Genomic DNA, 14,565 nt, shown 5'->3' on the forward strand with positions numbered 1-14,565 from the left:
CCTGAATGAAATATTTAATTACCTGCTTGGTAGTTGTATGCAAGCATGCTACACGGGAACATCATATATACATGTACACACATCTGCATATAATTTTTTTCTGCACCCTTCTGACAGGCTGGCATCGAACTATACTGCCTGCCTCTGCCTCTTGAGTGTGGGAATTAAGGATGTGTCCTACCATGCCCTTTTTAGTTACTTTTCCTAGTCTTTTTGTTTTTTCAAGACTGGGTTTCTTTGTGTAGTCCTGGGTCCTTGAACTCCAGGCTGCTCTCAAACTCTGTTTCCAGAGAGCTGGGATTAAAGGAGTGCACACCACCACAGCAGCTTACAGTTTACACCCGGCTTGTGATTTATATTTTGTATTACACATATTGAGGGGAGGAGTACTGTACACGCGGAGGTCAAAGGACGACTTGCAGGAGTTGGTTCCCGCCGCTCACAATATGCGTGTATCATCTCGTAACCAACTCGGGCTGTCAGGTTGACAGCAAGCACATTCATTCGCTGAGCCACGTCCCAAGTCTGGGAAGTTCCCAGCTCTAGTAGAGCACTGAAGGAAGGCCGAGTACGTATTTCTGGCGATGCGATGTGTAGAGAGATGTGTAGAGGAGAGGAAGATTGGCTTCCATAAGGAAAGCGGCTCTATTTAAAAATTGGGGAACAGGAGGGCGGAGACGTGGAACCTCGGGATCCTGAGATCTAAGGCAATTCGCAGATTGCCAGGGCGAAGGCCGTGCTGCGGTTCTAGGTAGGAGCCCGGCGGCCTCGGGAGGCCTAAGCTGGACCCCGCGGAGAGAAGCCGACGCTCGGCGGCAGGGCAGAGTGAGCAGGAGCCCGCCGCTGCACGCCTCCCTCCCTCCACAGCCGGAGCCGGCGACGCGCGTGTTCCCGGACTGGGTCCGTTCCGGTGCCGCGGCCGGAAGAGGCGGGGCGCCCTGCGCGTGCGCGGTACACTTTGGCGGTGTGCTGCCTGGGAGCTCGTCCCCGAGTGCACGTGGAGCGGGCCTTGGCTGCAGGCTCTGCATCTGGAGGAGCCGGGTCTAGCCAAGCGGAGGCTTCAGGTGCGTCTGCAGGATCCCGGAACAGGGTTCCGACCTGGGTCTGGTGGGAGTGCCTTGAGAGGGCCCGTCAGGGTCGCGAGCACAGGTTCTGGGCCGGGAGGTACCCCCTTCGCAGCTAAAGTCGCCAAGTCTACGGCCTGCCTTCCCTTTCCAGCACCGTAACGCCGCCGCCTCCCGTTTCTCTTTGCTTTAGTACCATGGGGCGTAAGTTGGACCCTACGAAGAAAGAGAAGCGTGGGCCCGGCCGAAAGGCCCGAAAACAGAAGGGTGCAGAGACCGAACTGGTCAGATTCTTGCCTGCAGGTGAGGGTCGTAGCGCCCAGACCCCGCCCAGCCTTTGGTCCATTTTGTGTCATAACCTCTTCCCGTTTGCGCGTCCGCCTTCACCTGCTGCGTAGATGTGGGTTGCTAGGACATAAGTCATCCGTGTTGGAAGGTAGGGTAGATGCACGGGTACCCGGGTGAGCGAAGAGAGGTGTCGTTCTCCGTTTCCAGAAAGGGAGCTCTCATGAAGAACTTAGAAAGGTTTTGTAGAGCCTGGTTTTAGCAAGCAAGAGTTGGGAACGGGACAGGCCTGTCATGAATTGTCTGGAAGAAGGGATGGAAGCGTGGGTCTGAGTCCTGTGTGGTGGAGCACTCCTGGGGAGAAAAGACTGCCCATGGAGTTGGTGGTCGGTTGTGCATGGAAGGTGCGGTTACTGAAGTAGTGGCCAGTCCCAGGCCCGTGAAAGACATCCTCAGCCCTGTGGACGCATGGCATTGCTTCATCCAATTTTAGAGTCCTGGAGAGAAGCTTTGTTCAGAAACGGATGCTGAGGAGTCGGGTGTCTTGCACACAGTTATTAAGTGGAAAGGGCTGTGGTTTTTTTGTAGAATATAAAAAAAAATAACAATTTCAAAGTTAAACTCTACTGTAGTGGATAACTGAATAAGCTGAGAATAAAGGAAAGGGCAGAAAAGGTTCTGAGGTTCTGCTGTTATCAGAGTGTCCCTATTTGGACCTGGTTGCTGAGCAGTCAGATAGATGACGGCTTCATCGCCTCTACATCTCCTCTCCCCCCCCCCCCCCCTTTATTGGAGGTGCTGGGAATGGAACCCAGGGCTTTTCCAGTTCTTGGCTCAGGCTGAACCATCATCCCGCCCTGCATCTGCCTTAACTCCTGGGAAAGTGTTATAAAGTGACACACCTCGACTGTACTTTGTAACTTTTTCTTTTTGGTTTTTTTCGAGACAGGGTTTCTCTGTAGCTTTGCGCCTGTCCTGGATCTCGCTCTGTAGACCAGGCTGGCCTCGAACTCACAGAGATCCGCCTGGCTCTGCCTCCCAAGTGCTGGGATTAAAGGCGTGCCCGACACTGCCTGGCATGCTTTGTAACCTTATGTCTTTCTTTCCTGATGCTGTGGATGAACCCAGGGGCTTGCACATGCCAAGCACACACTACCATTGAGCCATATCACTAATTCTCTGTCACACTTTAGTGTAGGAACTCTCTTCCTAATTACATCCTGCTCTTGTTTTGTGTGTCTCCTATCAACTCCTACTCTGCTCCTTTTTAAAACAGCTGGTGATGAGAATTTCAAGAGGCTGTCCAGTCGTGCTCGGAAGAGGTGAGTGTGTTTGCCTGGGCTTAGCAAATGTTGGAGCTGCTTGATACATGGATGAAGAGGGTTAGTTGGACTTTTCCTCATGGTGGAAGGTGGCAGAACCTAGAAGCATGTCCCCATGTCTTCATTTTCTGCATCTTTTTCAGGGCAGCCAAGAGGAGGTCCAGGTCTGTTGACATCCCTAAGCCAAATAAGTCTCCTGGGATTAAAACATTGCCCGGAGAGCTGTCACAAGGTGAGTGAAAATAGGAGTTGGTTGCTGTGTGAGGCATCTTCTGGTCCTGGATAGGGCTAAGCATTTCTAGAATGGAAGGAAAAACAAAAGGCCTTTTTTTAAGATCTATTTTTGTTTGAGACAGGATCTTAATGTATAGCCTTGGCTGTTCTTGGACTCACTCTGTAGACCAGACTGTCCTGGAACTCACAAAGATCCCCTGTCTCTGCCTCCCAAGTGCTGGAATTAAAGGTGTGTGTTGCCATGCCCAGTTAAGAAGTTTTTTTTGAGACAGGGTTTCTCTGTGTAGTATTGGTTGTCCTGGAACTCACTCTGTAGACCAGGCTGTCCTCAAACTCGCAGAGATCCACCTGCCTCTGCCTCCCTAGTGCTGGGACTAAAGATGTGTGCACCACCACCACCCAGCTTAAGATTATTTTTTTATCTTACTTAATTTTTAAAAACTTTGTCTCGATTTATCTTATGTGCCCGAGTGTTTTGCCTGCATGTATGGATGTGTATCACATGTGTGCCTGGTGCCCATGGACGCCAGAAGAAGGTGTAACTAGGGTTGTGGATAGTTGTGAATCACCATAAGAGTGCTGGGAACCAAACCTGGGTCCTTTGTAAGAGTATCAACTGCTCTTAACCACTGAGTCATCTCTCCAGCCCTATTTTTTTATTTCTTAATTATGTGTGTGTATGTGTGAGAGTATGGGTGTATGCTGAATCAACCTGGAGATGGAGATACAGGTAGTTGTGAATTGTCAGGTGTGGGTTCTGGGAACTGAGCTCGGGTCCACTGCAAGGTGAGTGTGTGCTCTCAACTGTGAAGTCATTTCTCAGTGCAGGCTCCAGAGGTGTGGGACAGGGAACGTGATGGCCATTTGTTCAGGATTGGTCAAACCCTTACTGTTTCAGGAGCAGTCCAGGCTCGAGGTAAGAAGCGCCCAGCACCAACTCCTAACAGTGACGGGGATGAGGAGGAAGACTCTGAGGAAGGTGGTCTGGCAAACCAGGGGGACCTCTGGGGCTCCGAGGACAGTGATGCTGATATGGTAGATGACTATGGAGCCGACTCTGAGCTGGACGATGAGGAGGAGGAGGAGGAGGAGGAAAAGGTGAGATTCACTTCTGTGTGTTCTTGGGTAGATCTTTTTGTTAGTTTGAGACAGGGTCTTACTGTGTAGGGCACGCTAGCTCCTTAACTCAGAGATCTGCCTGCCTCTGCTTCCTGAGTGCTGGGATTAAAGACGTGGGCCACCACACAGTTTGATGGTTGTTTAGAGACAAGGTTCTAGGGTGTAGCCTGAACTCTCACCACAGAGCCCAAGCTGGCCTCAAATCTACATCTGTCCTATGTGGCCCCTCAGTGCTGGGATTACAGGCGTATGTCACTGTGCCTGACTTTAGAGACTCTTAGCCTTTCAGTCCCCAGGCTGGCTTAGAATGTGTAGTCCTCCTGCCTCGGCCTCTCACGTGCTGGCATCTCAGGCCTGTGCCACCACGTTTAGCTTGCTTTTTAGCTTCTTTCCAGTTCGTCCAGGCTCCCGTAGAGTGGATCAAAGGCTCTGGTTCTCTGTGCTTTCTGTCAGCACTCACAAGTTTGAAAGCACAGCACTGCCAGCTTCGCACAGGGTGTCTCTGTGTGGCCCTGGAACTTGCTCTGTAGACCAGGCTGGCCTCGAACTCAGATGCACCACCATTGCCTGGCCTTCCAATCCCCCCCCCCCTTTTTTTTTTTTTAGTAAAGCAGTTGTTGCAGGGCTGAAGTAGTAGAGCATTCACCTGATAGGTGAGGCCTTGATAGTGGAACTGAGCACTGACAGAAGTTTCTGTCCAGGTGGGACAAGCCACATGCCCAGGGGTTCAAGAGCAGCCTGGACAGTATAGTAAGACTCTGCCAAAGAAAAAGATTTTCTTTTTATCTAGCTTATTGTTAGGGAGGTGGTATATAATGTGGGTAAAGGTTTATTTACTGGAGTGCCAGTGATTATAGGACTAGGAGGTGAGTGCGTATTTCAGAAGAGGCAGTTATCTAAACTTGTATAGTGTACAGCACTGCTCTCGGCAGAAAGCATCGTAAAGGCCAAACCCAGGACACTTCCAGCATGTAAATGGGCCATAGCTCAGACACATGGTGAATTAACATTGGCTACTTACTTGAGACAGGGTCTCACTATGTAGACTAGGCCTGCCTCTCTCATGTCTGGCCTCTAACTATAACTTGGCGGAGAGATGAATCAGTGACTAAGAATACTTGTAGAGGACCTAGGTTTAGTTCCTAGCACTTGTTGGACTGATCACAGCTGCCTGTAACTTTCTTTTGTTTGTTTGTTTTTGTTGTGTAGCTTTGGAGCCTGTAACTCTTTTTTTTTGAGCCTGTAACTCTTAAGTCCAGGGATCAAAGGCCTCTGGGCATCTGCACCATGTGCACATGCACACACATAGATGTTCACATACACATGTAGTTAAAAGTAAGATAAAATCTTAGGCCGGTCGGTGGTGACTCACGCCTTTAATCCCAGCACTGGGAGGCAGAGCCAGGTGGATCTCTGTGAGTTCGAAGCCAGCCTGGTCTACAGAGGGAGATCCAGGACAGGCACCAAAACTACACCGAGAGAAAGATAAAATCTTAGCCAGGCATGGTGGCACACGCCTTTAATCCCTGTACTCAAGAGGCAGAGGCAGGCAGATCTTTTGAGTTCAAGGCCAACATGGTCTACTGCAGGGCTAGTTCCAGGACAGCAAGAGCTGCACTACACAGAGAAATCCTGCCCCCCAAAACAAGAAAGAAACACTTGGAAATGAAATGTGATTTACATTGTATACAAGATAATAGAGTAATATGGAGAGTAATTCAAGAAGAAAATATGTCAAAGCAAGGCCCAAGAACATGTGTTCTCTTTATGCATGAGGTATTTCCTTTTTTGTTGTATATCTCAGGCTAGTTCCAAACTCTCTATGCTCTGGCCTGGCCTCCTGAATGCTAGGGTGTATGCGCGCACACACACACCGATAGATAGCCAATCAAAAGAAATAAGGGCTGGACAGCGGTGGTGCACGCTTTTAATCTCAGCACTCGGGAGGCAGATCTGGCCAGGCGGATCTCTGTGAGTTCAAAGCCTGGTCTACAGAGCAAGATCCAGGACAGGCTCCAAAGCTACACAGAGAAACCCTATCTTGAAAAAAACAAAAAAAAACAAACAAACAAACAAAAAAAGAAATAAGGAGCTAAGCATGGTAATCCCCACACTTAGGAGACTGAAGCAGGAGGATTGCTGTGAGTTTGAGGCCAGCCTGGACAACAGGGTAATACTATCTCAAACAAAAACAAACAAACAGCTGGAGCTGGAGATTGCTCAGTGGTTAAGAGCACACATCTGCTCTTACAGATGATCCAGATTTGACTCCAGTGCCCACTGGGCTGCTCAAAACCATCTGTAACTCCAGTTCTCTGTGTTCTAATGTCCTCTTCTGGTCTCCATGGACACTGCATGCATGTAATGTACACAGAAATACTTGCAGGCAAAACATAAAATCTAAAAAGTAAAGCACCTGGAGAGGTGTCTCGAGTTAAGTGCCCTGGCTATTCTTGCAGAGGACCTGGATTTTTTTCCCTGCATCCAAATGGTGGCTCACAGCTGTCTGTCATTTCAGATCCAGGGAATTCAACTCTCCTGGTCTCCAAGGGCTTCTTCCTGCACAGACCTTCAGGCAAAACACCCATCATACTCATGCAAAACATTTACAAGTTAAAAAAAAACCCTAAAATTGCCAGGCGGTGGTGGCGCACGCCTTTAATCCCAGCACTTGGGAGGCAGAGCCAGCAGATCACTGAGTTCAAGGCCAGCCTGGTTTATAGAGTGAGATCCAGGACAGGCACCAAAACAACAGAGGAAACCCTGTCTCGAAAAAACCAAAAAAATAAAAAATAAAAAAAAAAAACCTAAAATTAAAAACTAAGGAGGAGAGCCGGGCCTTAGTGGCGCACACCTTTAGGAGGCAGAGGCAGGGGGATTTCTGTGAATTTAAGGCCAGCCTGGTCTCCAAAGTGAGTTCCAGGACAGCCAGAGCTGATACACAGAGAAACCCTGTCTTGAAAACTGAAGAGGAAATCCCTGTGTCCGCTGGTTTCTGTGTCCAGTCTTCCTCGTCTTTAGCTTCTCTGTTTGCTTCTGAGAGTTAGATGAATGGGAAGGACGTGTGAGACGGGACGTGTGAGGGGCTGAGCAGGGCAGCCTGGTCACCAGCCCTTCTCTCTCTGCAGCTGCTACCCATCGAGAGGGCTGCTCTGAAGCAGAAGGCCCGGGAAGCTGCAGCTGGGTGAGTTTGGCAGCAGCTTCGGGGAGGAAGGTTTGAGGAGGGGGTGTCTGTTTCGGCTTGAACCTCTGTTCCTGGCCTTGTTTCTAGGGGCCAGTGGAGTGAAGACGAGACTGATGAAGAGGAAGATGATGATGCCCCCGCTGAGTCCAGTCCCCAGAAGGATGACAAAGCAGAGGAGGACTTGCAGATTAATGTGGAAGATGAGGAAGCCTTTGTGCTGCCCCCTGCTGGAGAGATGGAGCAGGATATCCTTGGAGTGCAGAGAGGGTGGGAGGAGGTGCATGAGCGCGTTTCTCAGGCTGGTGACTTGAGGTAACATTTCCTTAATGGGCCCACATGCCCAGGCTCCAGACCTGCAGCGAGTTCACAAGCGGATCCAGGATATAGTGGGGGTACTTCGGAATTTTGGGGCTCAGCGGGAAGAAGGACGGTCTCGTTCTGAGTATCTGAATCGGCTTCAGAAGGATCTGGCCACTTATTATTCCTATGGAGACTTCCTGCTGGGCAAGCTCATGGAGCTCTTCCCTCTGTCTGAGGTACCCTCCTGCCAGTCCATTGCTTCTGCTTTTCTCGCTGTTGAGGGGTGAGAAAGCATCTAGCCCCGCCCCCAGCCCCATGGTTCTCTTGCCTCAGGCTCCATGCTCTGTCTCCATTGCAGTTGATTGAGTTCTTAGAAGCCAATGAGGTGCCCCGGCCAATCACCCTTCGGACCAACACCTTGAAAACCCGTCGCAGAGACCTTGCTCAGGTGAGGAGTCGGTGTCATTCAGTTCAGCTCTGGACCAACTTTTGCTCACCGGGGATCACCCCGCCCAGTCCTGGCTGGGTGGGTTCTTCAGACCCAAGTATGTCTTGTTATAAGCATGGCCCCAGCAGGTAAGCTGTGGGAGGCCTCTTGTCTGTCTGACAGACTAAAGGCCTAGGTCACTGTAGAGTAGGACCTTGTCTTTGCAACCTCTGTTCTCTGTGACTGGATGAACTGCTGCTTTCTAAGGAATTGGAGGAAGGTCAAGAAGCTGGGAAACTGATTCTTGCCCCTAGTAAAACACATCCATAGACAATTTTAATCTTACCCGAGGTTAAAGACTTTGCTTCCAAAATCAGCGCTATATTGTGTGCTGTTTTTTTGTTTTAAAGATTTATGTGTTTTATTTATTTTTATTTTTTGTTTTTTGGTTTTTCGAGACAAGGTTTCTCTGTGTAGTTTTGGTGCCTGTCCTGGATCTCGCTCTGTAGCCCAGGCTGGCTTTGAACTCAACAGAGATTCGCCTGGCTATGCCTCCCAAGTGCTGGGATTAAAGGCGTGTGCCACTGCAGCCCGGCCTGTGTTTTATTTATTAATGTTCACCATGTGAATGCCTGGGAGTTATGGATTGTTGTGAGCCACCATGTGGGTGCTGGGATTGAATCTAGATCCTCTTCAACGAGGATGGTTGAGCCATCTCACCAGTTCTGTATATTGTAGTTTTTATGATATTTAACAGGAGGTGGTAGTCTGTGTATACAGAATGTACTTGACTGAGTTAGAAACCTGGGGTTGAAAAATGGGGAGTGGGGCAAAGGGTCTGGAATGTGGCTCGGTGCTAGAGCACTGGCTTTAGCTTGCACAGGCCCTAGCCACAATCCCCTGTAGGCAGAAGTTTCTGTCCTGACAGCAGCTCTCAAACACACAGAGGCTTAATATTAATTATAAATGCTTGGCTAATAGCTCAGGCTTGTTACTAGCTGACTCTTTAACCCATAATTCTTATCTGTGCTTTGCCATGTGGTTTGGTACCTTTCTCAGCACAGCATGTCCATCTTGCTTCTCCCTGCTTCTGCTGGAGACTCCTCAGTCTCCACCCTTCTCCTTCCCAGCGTTCTCAGTTTGGCTCTCCCGCCTAACTTTATCCTGTTCAGCTACTGGCAAGTCAGCTTCTTTATTAAACCAATCACAGTGACAAATCTCCACAGTGTACAAAAGGATGATTCCATAACAATCTCCAATTGGGGGTGGGTGGCTAGTTCTGGTAGTTTACACCTATAATCCCAGCACTTGTGAGGTTGAGACAAGATAGCTCAGGCTACTTAGCAATACCCTGTCTCAAAACAAGGGACTTGAAGGACAAGGGCTAGAGTAGCTCATTGTTGACCCTTTGTTCAGCCTTTACAAGGCCTTGGGTTCCATCTGTCCCAGCACTGTAGGCAAAGGGGCAGGTGGACGGCAGGAGGGGAGGATCTGCCCGCTGTGTTGAGTGGGTGGGTTGAGTTGCACTGTCATGGACCTGCATGGACCAGCTTCTCACGCCTGGCTGGTTTCTGGGTAGAATATTTGGTCGTGACATCTTCATCCGTTTTCAGGCTCTCATCAATCGTGGAGTTAATCTGGACCCCTTGGGAAAGTGGTCAAAGTCTGGACTTGTGGTGTATGATTCTTCCGTGCCTATTGGTAAGTGTCCCCAGCCAGTAGCCCTTCTGTTCCGTCCTGTGCCAGCATCTCACACAGCGGTCCTCTCTCACAGGCGCTACTCCTGAGTATCTGGCTGGGCATTATATGCTGCAGGGAGCCTCAAGCATGTTACCTGTCATGGCCCTGGCACCTCAGGAGCATGAGCGGATCTTAGACATGTGCTGTGCTCCTGGTGGGAAGACCAGCTACATAGGTAAGAAAAGGTCAGGCTGGGTGGCTGGGTGGGTGTCACCAGGCTGCGCTCTGGAGAGAATACAGTGTTGGTGACCCCTTCAAGCTGATCCAACTTGGTATGCTTGCATCCAGCAGAAAGTGGGGAGGAGCAGTTTCTGGGATCTAGGCTCCGGGTTCAGCTCTGTTATTTAACCCTCTCTCTGACCTTGGCTGACTTGGGTAGTTAATTGTGCTTAGGTTGGCTGTTACCGTGCTTGGCTTCAGAAGGTCACATAATGCCTCTAGAAGCCCTTGGCACTTTGAGCTGGCTGTGGTAATGTAAGCCTGTAATCCCAGTACTCCAGATTCGAGGCTGGCGGTGGCTAGATGAGATCCCGTCTCAGAAAAGAAAAGTGACTGTGTGTAGGGCTGGAAAGCTGGTCAGCAGAAGTGGGAGCCTGTGGGTGGGCCGGCCGGTGCAGGCTGGATAGGCCAGGAGGAGCTAGCCTGTGGGCTCTGGGCTGGAGGGAAGGGAGCGTGTGTGAGGCCGAGGATCTGCTGCTGAGTTCTTTCTGCTTCCTCACAGCTCAGCTGATGAAGAACACAGGAGTGATCCTTGCCAATGATGCCAATGCTGAGCGGCTCAAGAGCGTGGTGGGCAACCTGCATCGGTTGGGAGTCACCAACACCATTATCAGCCACTACGATGGGCGCCAGTTCCCCAAGGTGGGCCTCTTGTCTTCCTGAGCTCCAGGTTACCTTGCCCTTGGTGACCCCGATGTGTGTTGGCGCTGTCCTTAGGAAGTTAGCAGTGCCGGTTGCCGCGGGCATCAGGTTGACTTCCTTTTCCCAGGTGGTGGGGGGCTTTGACCGAGTGCTCCTGGATGCTCCTTGCAGTGGCACTGGAGTCATCTCCAAGGACCCTGCTGTGAAGACTAACAAGGTACGGGCCTGGGTGGGGTGGGCTTGGCTGTGGGGCTGCGGTGTTGGAGTCAGAACGCCCTGAGGGCAGCAGCTGCCTTCCTCAGGCTGCATTCTGAAGTCTCCACCCCTGGTTCCTGGACAGGATGAGAAGGATGTCCTGCGCTGTGCCCACCTTCAGAAGGAACTGCTGCTCAGTGCTATCGACTCGGTCAACGCTGCCTCCAAGACCGGGGGCTACCTGGTCTACTGTACCTGTTCCATTATGGTGAGATCCCGGCAGAGCCGGGAGGCTGGGTGTGAAGGTCGTTGACTCGGAGCGCACTCAGACCCGCTCCATCCCTCCGGCTTTGTCTTTCCAGGTGGAAGAGAATGAGTGGGTGGTAGACTATGCCCTGAAAAAGAGGAATGTGCGGCTGGTGCCCACGGGCCTAGACTTCGGCCAGGAAGGTTTTACCCGCTTTCGAGAAAGGCGCTTTCACCCCACTCTGCGGTCCACACGACGCTTCTACCCCCACACTCACAACATGGACGGTTTCTTTATCGCCAAGTTCAAGAAGTTTTCCAACTCTATCCCCCAGCCCCACACAGGTAGTTTGCTCTCCTCACCTTTCCTCTTCCTGTCTTTTTTTTAATGTGTGTGTGTGTGTGTGTGTGTGTGTGTGTGTGTGTGTGTGTGCAGTGTGATGCATGTGTAGTAGAGGTGTGCTCATGTGCATGGGGAAGCTGGAGCTCAACTTCAAGGCAATGGCCTCTGTTCTCCACCTTACTTAATTGCGTTTTACTTATTTTGTGTGTGTATATGTGTGCGGGCATGTGCATGCCACAGTACACCTATGAAGGTCAGAGAATAACTTTTGGGAGTTCTCTGTTTTCTACTATGTGGGTCCTGATCAAACTCAGGCTTGGCAGCAGGTACCTTTACCTGCGGGGCCCATCCCTACTTTTTTTTTTTTTCAAGATTTATTTATTTATTATGTATACAGCGTTCTGTCTGCACATACGCCTGCACACCAGAAGAGGCTGCCAGATCTCATTACAGGTGGTTGTGAGCCACGATGTGGGTCCTGGGAATCAAACCTAGGTCCTCTTCAAGAGCAGCCAGTGCTCTTAACCTCTGAGCCATCTCTCCAGCCCCCACCCCTACTTTTAAAAAGAATATTTTAAAAAACATTTGTTCATTTCTATAGTGTGTTTTAGATCAAGTCTCTTAACTCCTCCCCTGCCCCCGCTTTGCCTCCCCAAGTCCATGCAGGGTTGACTGTGTGGATGGGTGTGGGGCCGTTTCCTGGAGCCCAAGGAACCTCTCGGCCTCATCCCTGAAGCCTGACCCCACCCTCAGCAGCAATCAGCTGGCAGGAGCTCCTAAGAGTAGCTTCATAACCACCCACCCCCACCCTCACCCCCACTCCCACCCCCGGACGCCCACACCTCACTTTACTCTTTTTTTTTTTAAGCTAAGCTGCTGTCTGGAACACGATCACCCAGGATCCGCCTGCAGTTCTGACTCCTAGCTTTTTTTTTTTCCCCACTTGGGTGCCAGTGATCCAAACTCGGTCCTTGTGCTTGCTTACCAAGCACTTTACCCACTAATCCATCTCCCCACCTGCTTTCCACTTTTCTAGAGGCTGCAGGTGACAGGGGGGTGGGGGGGGACGACGGGGGTGGGGGTGGGGTGGGGGGACTGGTTGTTGTTTTTTTTTAACCCAGCCACTGTGTGCTTGGATGAGACCCTGTCATCCGGGCCATGTTGTCCTGAGTCCTGCCTGTTTGAGCAGGTTAAGATAGATGGGTCTTTTGTTTGGTTTAGCCTCAGTGCGTTCCCATTGCAGGTCCAGGTTGTGGTTTCCTTTGATTCCTGGCTCAGCTCCGGCCCAGCATCTCCACACTGCATTGGTAGGCTCTGCCAGAGCCCTGAGCTGTTCTCCGGGCCTGCCCCTGATTGCAGTTTGTTTTCTCAGCCATCTTGATGCTGGCCTGTATCTCAGGGGAGGGTGGGGCTTTCTGGAACAGCACTGAGCTTGGTGTTGGTTGGAAGATGGCCAGAAAGAGCATCTGAATACAGTGTGTGACTTCTGGTAGCTGCAGACCCAGTGCGTGCCAGCTCGGTGCTCCGTCTCTGAGCGCACTATAGCCTTTTGTCCCTTTTTAAACAAGGTTCCTTACAAAAGTCAGCATAGAGCAGAAACCTGGAGAAACAGCACATCTGAAGAGGCAGAGGCAGCCGGGCGGTGGTGGCGCACGCCTTTAATCCTAGCACTCGGGAGGCAGTGGTAGGCAGATCTCTGGGTTTGAGGCCAGCCTGGTTTCTTTGTAGTAAGTTCAAGACCAACCAAGGCTTCGTAGGAGACCTAGTCTCAGAAACCTAAGAAGTAGCAAGTTTTGATACTGTTCTCATTGATACTTACTAGCAGGTCTCTGGTTGAGTTTGCTGTCTTATTCCTGCATTGAATGGAAATGCTTGATGGAGAAAACTCTCTACTGGGATTTCAAAAACAATTGGGACTTACCTCCTCCTTAGAGTGTCTTGTTACATACTGCCCTCAAGGGGGCGCAGCTTCCTAGGAAAACATTTTGGCTGAGACTAGACAGTGATTCCTTAACAGAGGGTCCTGCATTAGGTACCTAAAGCAGGGTCTTAATGTGTGAAACTCTTGGTCTAGAGGTGCCAAAATAAACCCCTCCCTCCCTCCCTCCTTTCTCTTTTGTTTTTTTCAAAACAGGTTTCTCTGTACTCTGGCTGTCCTGGAACTCGCTCTGTAGCCCTGGCTGGCCTCGAACTCAGAGATCCATCTGCCTCTGCCTCCAGAGTGCTGGGATTAAAGGCGTGCGCCGCCGCCTAACAACCTCCTTGTTTCTTAATGATCAAACCTGCTCTTTAATTTTTACCTCAGGAAATGCAGCAGCAGCTACTCCTGCAGAGCCTGAGCTGAAGGATGAGGTCACCCCCACGTCTGAGAACAGTAGTCAGCTGGCCAGGAGAGCTGCGGGAGCTGCAAAGGCACAGCAGGCGCTGGGGAGACCGAGGCACTCCAGAAAGCCCTTCCAGAAGATGAACGGCCTCTCCAGAGGGCCAGGCTCAGGACCCACTGTCCCCTCTGTCCCAAAGGCCCAAGTGTCCGCCAGGCCCCAGGAGAGCGCTCAGCCTGACGGAAGAGCTGGAGTGATCAGGGAACCAAAGGTGGCCGGGAAGCTAAAGCGAAGGGGACCTAAACCAAAGGACTCCAAGGAAGCTGCTGTCCCAGAGCAGAAAGGCCCTCCCGGCGGCGTGGACTCGGAAACACCCGCTCTGCCTCCAGGCTCTGAGAGCCGCACTGCCCCGCGGCTTAAGGACTGTGCTCAGTCCCTTGGGAAAACCAAAAAGATTGAAAAAGGAAAGCAGCAGTTAGCAGAGCAGCCTGCCAAGAGAGCTGCCTCCCTAAAAGAGGATGGTGCCCCCAAGGGGCCCGCAGTCCCCACAGGGTCTCCCCACGGTTCCACCAGGCCCCCACCAGCAAAGAGGAGGAAATCGGTGACAAAGGGCAGTGGCCAGCCACTGTTCTGTTAATGGACTTGGAAACTGGACTGCTGGCTCACTCGCATTGTCTCCGGGTTGGACTCCCGCGTCCTTCTGCAATCATGGCCTCCCCACTGTGCATAAACATGAAATTTAATACACCTATTTCCACCCTAGTCACTGCTGTCTTTTTTTAGGGGCTGGGTATTGGCAGCTTGTGGGAAGGTGGGCCTGGGATCTTGAGACAAACAGCTGGGCATTTCTTCAATGATAGGTTCCTCCCATTTCTTGGTCTCCCAGGGAACAAGCCGTAGAATCGGGTTTAGGGCACTGGGGAG

The 14,565-nt window shown here is 51.1% G+C and overlaps 1 protein-coding gene across 1 annotated transcript; it reads left to right on the forward strand.

Annotated features, from left to right (window-relative positions):
- The first annotated feature begins 924 nt into the window (after window positions 1-924).
- Window positions 925-14,403, forward strand: Nop2 (NOP2 nucleolar protein). The gene is made up of 16 exons (XM_006992085.4): window positions 925-1,064; window positions 1,258-1,367; window positions 2,626-2,671; window positions 2,815-2,903; window positions 3,804-4,003; window positions 7,153-7,208; window positions 7,296-7,453; window positions 7,545-7,744; window positions 7,867-7,956; window positions 9,549-9,636; window positions 9,710-9,850; window positions 10,397-10,536; window positions 10,664-10,753; window positions 10,877-10,999; window positions 11,094-11,322; window positions 13,626-14,403. Exons 2-16 carry the CDS (start codon window positions 1,262-1,264, stop codon window positions 14,276-14,278), a joined length of 2,409 nt encoding a protein of 802 aa, XP_006992147.2. The 5' UTR covers window positions 925-1,064; window positions 1,258-1,261; the 3' UTR covers window positions 14,279-14,403.
- The last annotated feature ends 162 nt before the right edge of the window (window positions 14,404-14,565 follow it).

This window comes from Peromyscus maniculatus, chromosome 3, assembly GCF_049852395.1.
Source record: "Peromyscus maniculatus bairdii isolate BWxNUB_F1_BW_parent chromosome 3, HU_Pman_BW_mat_3.1, whole genome shotgun sequence".
Taxonomy (NCBI): Eukaryota; Metazoa; Chordata; class Mammalia; order Rodentia; family Cricetidae; genus Peromyscus; species Peromyscus maniculatus.

What these genes read in the sequence shown, in the direction of transcription:
- Nop2 (XM_006992085.4), top strand. Translation starts at nt 1,262, where the DNA reads ATGGGGCGTAAGTTGGACCCTACGAAGAAAGAGAAGCGTGGGCCCGGC. An exon ending in TCCAGTCGTGCTCGGAAGAG is followed by an intron (nt 2,672 to 2,814) that starts GTGAGTGTGTTT and finishes CATCTTTTTCAG; the next exon opens with GGCAGCCAAGAGGAGGTCCA. An exon ending in GCCCGGAGAGCTGTCACAAG is followed by an intron (nt 2,904 to 3,803) that starts GTGAGTGAAAAT and finishes TTACTGTTTCAG; the next exon opens with GAGCAGTCCAGGCTCGAGGT.